This window comes from Colletes gigas, unplaced genomic scaffold (assembly GCF_013123115.1).
Source record: "Colletes gigas isolate AHSC1104 unplaced genomic scaffold, ASM1312311v1 Colletes_gigas_Sc00031, whole genome shotgun sequence".
Lineage (NCBI taxonomy): Eukaryota > Metazoa > Arthropoda > Insecta > Hymenoptera > Colletidae > Colletes > Colletes gigas.
Window position 1 is genome coordinate 995,647 of NW_025106660.1, and position 8,467 is coordinate 1,004,113.

General features: G+C 36.0%; 1 protein-coding gene across 1 annotated transcript; it reads left to right on the top strand.

Annotated features, from left to right (window-relative positions):
• The first annotated feature begins 383 nt into the window (after positions 1–383).
• LOC122402039 (1-phosphatidylinositol 3-phosphate 5-kinase) lies at positions 384–8,140 on the top strand. Its single transcript, XM_043404550.1, has 14 exons — positions 384–504; positions 673–884; positions 962–1,151; positions 1,227–1,464; positions 1,556–1,762; positions 1,833–2,047; positions 2,105–2,447; positions 2,512–2,872; positions 2,945–3,215; positions 3,287–5,999; positions 6,441–6,994; positions 7,094–7,426; positions 7,493–7,654; positions 7,721–8,140. Exons 1-14 carry the CDS (start codon positions 390–392, stop codon positions 7,915–7,917), a joined length of 6,111 nt encoding a protein of 2,036 aa, XP_043260485.1. The 5' UTR covers positions 384–389; the 3' UTR covers positions 7,918–8,140.
• Positions 8,141–8,467: the final 327 nt, after the last annotated feature.

Consider the following 8,467-nt stretch of genomic DNA (forward strand, 5'->3'; position numbering starts at 1 on the left):
GACACTTATCCTCTTCCTCGATTCTCCGAAGCCCTCCGACGTGAGTGCGAATGCACTTCAAGAAATCGGGGAATAGGACGAGTGTTAGTTTACCTTTGCCGACTCTTTGTAACTCTACGAGCTCACGTATATGTAATCGGGCATAGTGTGCGAAAGTGGAATGAGGAGTTCTCTGGTGCACCTGGTGCCCGGTCTGATAACACTGCTGTGTGTAGGTACATCATATAACGTCATCAATATAGTATACAGACGACTTCGTCTGTAGCGGCACTATCATCTGACGTTTCTGCCGAAAACTGTTCTGTCTGTACTTGTCGGCGCAGGTGCGAAGACGGCTTCTCGTGAATGTTTATATTAAAGATGTTTGTAAGAAGATAGCATCATACAAAATGAATAAGAATATAAATTCACCGTCTAAGCTTACGGAGTTTGCTCCATTAAGTCCTGAAGAAAGTCAACCTGTTGTAGCTTCCTTATTTTCGAAATTCTTTAATTTCGCTAGGAGTAAGAACCTTTTTGTACTTTGTGCTTGAATGTAATGAAAGAAGCGTGTATGTTGCTGAAATAAATTTTTTTTAATTAAAAGAATGTTTGTCTGTGTCTTGTCATAACGTACAATAAAAATATTTAATAAGCATGGAAGATTTTATACTATGTAGTACTTAAATCTAGGTTCACAAAATGTTGACGATTCTACAATCTCTTCTAATAATGAGAAGCAAAGTTCATCTGATTCTGAATCGTGGAAACAATCAGAAAGCACAGAAGAAACACCAGAGGATGACAATTCTAGTATAATGAATTTTCCATTAGATACTCGTGAAGGCAGAAGTTTACCAAATGTTTTGAAACGTATTAGTAACATTGTGGCTCTGAAAAGTAATGTAAGTTATTTTTTATACGTTATGCAAATGTTAATAGTAGATATAGTCAAATTTATATTATTATTGTTTAAATACAGAACCTATGCTCGTACAAAGATTCCCAATTAAAAAGTTATTGGATGCCAGATAGTGTAAGTAAGCAATGCTATGAATGTGGCGAACGATTTACAACATTTCGTAGAAGACATCATTGTCGTGTTTGCGGTCAAATATTTTGCTCAAAGTGCTGTTCAGATCAGATTACTGGAAAAATTATGGGATGTACAGGTATGAAAATATCACATATATGTATCTATTATTTATTTTCTTGTGTGTTTAATTGTAACAAAACTTTGGTTGTAGGGGATCTTAGAGTCTGTACATATTGCTGCAAAGTAGTTTTATCCTATTTACAATCATCAGACATGAGAAGCAATCTATCAGCAGATTTAAAAGCATTGCAAGAAGATCTTCAAGTTAAATATGGAGATGATTCACCACCTATGTCTCTGAAATGTGCAAACGAATTGGTAGAGGATGAAACTTTAATCTGCAGAAAACCAAGTGTAGGATACATGGAAGAAAAATATGCTATTGGACGGTATAATTTTGCATTATTCTGCCATTTTAATGAATCTCACGAGTGTTAAAATTTGCAAAATATAAAGCTGTCTTATAAATATACTTTTCAGATCAGGAAATAGTTACTTAACGTCTCAGGAACGTTCTCTTGTCTTACAAAACTCTGCTTCATTAAGAATGATTTACGAAGAGTTATTTAGATCGAGTCAAGCAATTCTTCTACAAACTCACAGAATTAGACTGAAAAGTTATTACAACTGCTTTTTAGCTAGCGAGTTAGTAAACTGGATGATAGCACAAAATAAAGCAGCCACGCGGTACGAATACAACAAATAGATAAACGGAAAAAGTATTATGATAAAATATTAAAACATAATGTGTTTCTAGTGTGCAGGCTACTGCTATAGGGCAGGCTTTACTGGAAGCAGGTTTCATCGAACCCGTAATCGTTGATAATGTGTTTAGCGATACAGCAACAGTATTTAAACCAGTAAAATTATCTCATATGCAGAGTATGGAGTTATTAAATGAAACTCAAACTACGTGTGATGCACAAGAACCTGCATGGGTAAAAACAATTCCACAGCATGATTCAACAACAGGTAATATTTATTATTGTATTTTATGCAAGAAGAAATGTCTATATAAATGTATTTCAGATTCTGAAAGTGAAACGAAACCTTCAAATGTAATGCAACAAACTAGCGGACGTTTACCATCATCCAGTTCAAGTTTTTACTTAGATCTAAATTTAGAATCATCTACTGTTACATTAAAAAGACCCACCTCGGAAGATTTAACCACAATTTCTATAGATAGCAGTGATGGTGTAATCGAACAGAAAGAAGCTACAGTAACGTCTCATAAGTGTAATTTTAAGATTGCCGATGATCTTTTGAATGACACGCTACAGGTACAAGAATTTAAAGAAAGAAACGGTTGGCATAAACCGTCGAACCTTAGAACCACATTAGGTGAATTACATGCATATGAGTGTTTGACGTAAGTATTATGCATACATAAATAAAAGTAATTAAACTTTATGCTTACATCGACGTAATTATAGATCTGCGTATAAGCAGCACGAAGATTCACTAATTAAACAACTTCTGAATAAAGAAGGCTTATCCCAAACTTGGTCAGAAATAATACTTCCTATTGCTCACCAAATTGTAGACTACGTTAGACCCGATCTAAATCATAACGTCGATGATCTGGATATTCGACAATATGTTCAAATAAAAAAATGTCCAGGCGGTAATAGGGACGACTGTGAAATCGTGTCTGGTGTAGTTTGCACCAAAAATGTTGCGCACAGAGGAATGAATGCAATGATAGCCCATCCAAAGATATTATTACTTCAGTGCGGACTTATGTATCAACGCGTAGAAGGAAAACTATTAAGCTTAGAGCCTGTGATGTTGCAAGTATGAATAAAATTTATTAACTTATATTCGATATTATTATCTTATACCGCGATAAAAATGTCTAATTTGTAGGAGAATCAATACTTGGGTCATACAGTTGCTAAAATTACAGCCCTTGGTCCAGACGTTGTTCTCGTACATCGATCTGTTTCAAGATTAGCTCAAGATAGGCTTCGAGAATGTGGTGTAACGCTTGTTTTAAACGTGAAACTTAGTGTTTTAGAAAGAGTTGCACGTTGTACAGGAGCTAATATCGTCAATACCATTGACGCACATATAAGTGCAAGATATATGCTCGGTACATGTAAAAAATTTTACTTACGAAATTTTTCATGTGAAAAAAGTGAGTAGTTAAAGATTCCTTTAATTTATAGTTTCTCTTTTAGTGGTGTAGAATTTAATGACTTTTCTCAGATGGTATTAAAACATTGATGTGTTTCGAGGGGTGTTCAAATCCACATCTTGGAGCTACAATTTTACTACGAGGTGGCCCTCAAGCAGAATTGAAAAAGGTAAAAAATGTAACATCAATGATGATTTTTGCAGCCTACTCTTGGCGCCTTGAAAAGTCATTTCTAATGGATGAATTTGCAAGACCCCCATCTCCTAAGGATAATTCATTTTTGGATGAAACATCGCACAAGGACTCCACAGAGTTTGAAGAAACTAGTAAAGTATTGCTCACCAAAACTAACGAAGGAAATGATACAGCTTTCAGTCAGGACAGAGATTATGCAGATAGTATGGAAATTTTAAGAATGTCAAAAGTTCAAGCGGATTCGAGAAGTACATCAAACGATAGACAATGCATAGAAATTGAGTTTCCCGCTAGTAGGAGTACACCTCTGAAAGATAAAGTAGCAGATCAGACTTATACCGAGAATAAGTTAAATTCGACCTCTATTAAACAAATATCTTCTATATTATCCGAAGACACTGACCCTTACGATACTTTAAAATTATTCAAAACTAAAACAAAGTCTTCCGTAATTGATTCGAAAAGCACAGAGGATTGCACAACAAGTAAAACATTGAATAGTAACGATAATCTAAATAATACTTCTGGACTTGGTACAGACTGTAGCAACGATTTAAATAGTACTATGGAATTGTTTGGTGGTAAAAGTGGTGAAAAGGCGAACAAAGAAACCGAAGAAGAAATAGAAAAACCAAAAATGAAGGACAAATTCATTTCAGAGGAGAAACGTATTTATGGAGAATCTATTAGTGATTGGAGCGATCCATTGCATCAGTATTTAAACGAAGACGAAGAGGACGTGTTTAATCAAACTAGTCCAAACGGTCAGCATTTAAGCGTTGCTGATTTACCATTACTAAATAAATTTAAAAAAGCTCTGGAGGGAACTATATTAACCGTTTCGCCCTATTTGAAATTTTCTATACCGTACTTGGAAACCGAAACAGGAAGGAATTGCGTGTTGCGAGATTTCTTCCCAAGAGAAATCTTTTATTCTGTCCAATTTTTAGACAAAGTGAAAGAGGTTAAAACGAGCAACGTGTCCGTAGAGATATGTGAATTTGAAAATCCATTAATGAGATTAAAATTGAAGCCTCAACATCCGTTTGTTCAAGCAAGGTTAACCACGGACGTCGACAGTCGGGAAGTACAAACTTTATTAGCTAATTTTAGGGCATGTGGTAGTCGATTATATCCAACAAATAACGTTTTGTCGGACAAACAACAAATTCTAATACAGACTGAAGTTAACGATCAAACTCCTACATGGCCTGATTGCTTGGATCTAGCAAGTCATCAACGTCTGTCCGTGTTGTTTTGTAGTTTCTCGCATACTGGGAACGATACACCAGCATTCTGTGTGAATCCGTGGGTAGTTAATATGGATTTATATGGGAGAAACGATATTGCACTTGGACGTTTTCTAGAACGTTACTGTTTAACGTCCGAGTACAAGTGTCCTGCTCAGGCCTGTCGAGCGCAGATCGCTCACCACGTTCGACGATTCGCGCATGACGGTGGTTGCATACACATTAGTTTAAACGAAATGAATAGCGAACCATTTGCCCAGGAGGACACGAATCAAATTCTGATGTGGAGCAAATGCATGAAATGTAAAAGCGTTTCACCGGTGGTACCGATGTCGGACGATACCTGGTCGTTGTCCTTCGCCAAGTATCTGGAATTACGGTTTCATGGAAACGCTTACGTCAGACGCGGCACGGACACTTGTCAGCATTTGTTACACCACGATCATTATCAATATTTCACAAAGAAAAACATGCTGGCCGTGTTTAAATATACGAAGATATCGCAATGGGAAATTTCTTTGCCGCCGCCATTGATAAACATTATCTACGATCCTAGGCAACACGCGGACGTGATAGAAGAGATGAAAAGTTTGGCATTGAAGGGCGACGAAGTTTTCTCCACCATACGAGAGAAACTAACGACTTTGCAGTTGGATATAGATAGTATAAATGCTGCCAAGCAAATATTGACCAAAGATCAACAGTATTTCAAGAATAAAAGAGAAGAGATTCAATTGAAACTGACATCCCCGACGTTGGAGAATAAAAAGCTCGAGGGCAAGGTGTCCGAGAAACAGGTTCAAGCTTTGATGTTTAGAATCGAAGACGGGATTGTGATTCTTAAACGATTGATATCAGAAAAAGTATTTCAATGGAACATAAAGATTTTGGAAATGTCTGTTAAGAAAAAGGACGAAAGACCACGGCGATTTACCGAACGATCGTTAACGGCTGGAAGCATCATCGATACAGACGGATATATAACGGAGGACACAGCATCGGAATCGCAAATCGAAGATTTAAGCCCTATGTCGGCGGATTACAATGCCATCGACGCTATCGCGGCTGCACAGAATGATTTACAAGCGATCGAAGGCGTAGAAAGTTCCGATAACGAACCTTTAGAAAATAATAATCCTGACGAGATCGTTGTCATTCAGGGATCCCCAAAAATGCATCAAAGATCACACTCTGATGTGTTGCCCCTCACTCTAGAAGACATGCCGGATAAGAAGAAGAAGAAGAAAACAATTTTATCTCAATTATTGTCATCTGTACCTGTAACTCAACCGATACCAAATCCTTTGGGTTCTTTGGAACATCATTTGCTGCCTCTTGGGTAAGATAATCGTAGAATAGAAGTATCTGAAAACTTGGAGCTGGTTAATCTTTAACGAGTCATTTAACTCTTTGTGGCACACTGGGATTAAAAGCAATAGCTGCATGCGCATAGGTTTATATTTTGTTTTATTTACTTGTATTCACTTGTGTTGGCAACATTCAACATGCCAAATCAGGTTCATAATTTAATTAAGCTATTACTATTTTTTTATGTTTTTACATTATGTGATACCTTTATTAATAAAAATATACTATTATTGTTTAATTTAAATCGCAATAAAATTTCTATGCAACATGGGTCCATTTTGTTATCTGAAACCCTGTGCCGCAAAGAGTTAAATGGGGTTAAGTTTAATAGCAGTAAAGTAATTGCAGACACTTACTCATTAAACTGCTAGTCTTTGCAACATTACTTGTATAAGATATTCTTATTTTACAGATCGGTTGTGCCAATTGTGGTATACGAATCAGAACCCTCGTCCATTATTGCACACGCGCTCGACTCGCACGATTACAAACATGCATTGCACGAACTGATGCGTACGACAAAAGGACCCGATTTGAATCCCAGCCCATTGAACAAGCGTAAATTCCCCGAAAATAAAGAGAGCCTTTCCGACTTGACTCAGTCGGGAGAATTTAAACGACCGTCCGTTTTGTCATTCTTCCGAGGGAACAGTCCAAATCCAGCCAGTCCGATAGACTCCGATAGAAGCGTTTCGAATATAGATTTTAGCGCGCAAAGTTTGGCATCGACGTCGGAGATGACAGACGAGGACAAGAAGGCGACAAAACAGCAAAATTACATCGAGGTTCAATTCAACGACGAGACGACTAATTTCTATTGCAGAATATATTTTGCCGCGCAATTCGCTGCTCTCAGAGAAAGCGTTTTAACGTGCGGCGAAGATGGATTTACAAGAAGCTTGAGTCGTAGCGTGCAATGGGCCGCGAGGGGTGGAAAGAGTGGTACTACGTTTTGTAAAAGTCGAGGTGAATAATTATTATACGTCGGATCGTTTGTATAAAAACTGCTTGAACTTATCGTTCGATGATATGAATTTCAATAATCGAGAGGATTTCTTTTTACAGACGATAGGTTCATTATAAAAGAGATGTCACGATTAGAAATGCAAATATTTCTTGACTTTGCGCCGAATTACTTTTCCTACATGGAAAAGTGTCAGCAAACCAAACAGCCGACATTATTAGGCAAAATAGTCGGCGTTTACAGGGTATCTTTCAAAAATAACACGACAAATGCGGCGCTTCGCACGAGCGTGCTAGTGATGGAAAATTTATTTTATAATAGAACGATAACGGATAAATTTGATTTGAAAGGATCGGTGAGAAATCGACTTGTAAATCCTGACGACACGTGTCACGAGGGAGAATTAGTATTGCTCGATGAAAATTTATTAAATAGTTAGTATCATATTAATGCTTTTCGTGTGAAAAGTTTTTTAGTTACGGGATAAATTGTATTTTTAGTGAGCTGCGATTCGCCGCTATACATCAGATCGCATTCCAAAGCGGTTTTAAACAGAGCCATTGAACAAGACACAAAATTCTTAGCTAATAATTCTGTGATGGATTATTCATTGTTAGTTGGCTTAGAGCCAAATTCAGATGAACTCGTACTAGGTATAATAGGTAAGTTACATGATTATCTTTTTTCAGGTACATAGTTTTTTTCTTTCCTTATTATCGTATTTGTAGATTACATACGAACGTTTACGTGGGATAAAAAATTAGAAACAATGGTAAAAAAATCAGGCATATTAGGTGGCCAAGGAAAATTACCAACAATAATATCGCCAGAAGAATATCGAGCTCGTTTCATAGCTGCTATGCACCGATATTTCCTGCCTGTACCGGACAGATGGTCCGGTTTAGGTAGAGACGTGGAAAAATAAAAAAAAAAAAGTCATAATTTCCAATAAATGAGATTATCAATTTTTCAGAAATATTCTACACTAAAAATATTGTACATACATTTTCTGTACAACTAACGTATCTAAAAGAACAGTGCTACGTATAGAGGTACATAATGTATATTAATATTTTATGGAATTACTAGTACATTACAGCATTTTGTAATGAAGTGATAAAAATAAGTTACCCTTATTGTATTTCAAAGCCCCGTTGTATAGTTTCAATTCAATAATTTATCAAACGATAAACATTTACATCATATCAGTTATGTTTATATTTGTTAGCATATTAATGACTGTATTACATGTATATAATATTTATTATAAATTTTACAAGCAATGTCTCTTTTAGCTGAAAGTATAAAGGGCATGAATGAGTTAGATAAAATTATATAAAAATCTATGAAAGCACCATTATTAATGTTTTATTTAGATCATTTTTTCAGAATTATGTACATGAACATTATTTATTATTATTGATAGTCAAATAAACAATAATAATAATATAATAATAATGATAATAATAATAATG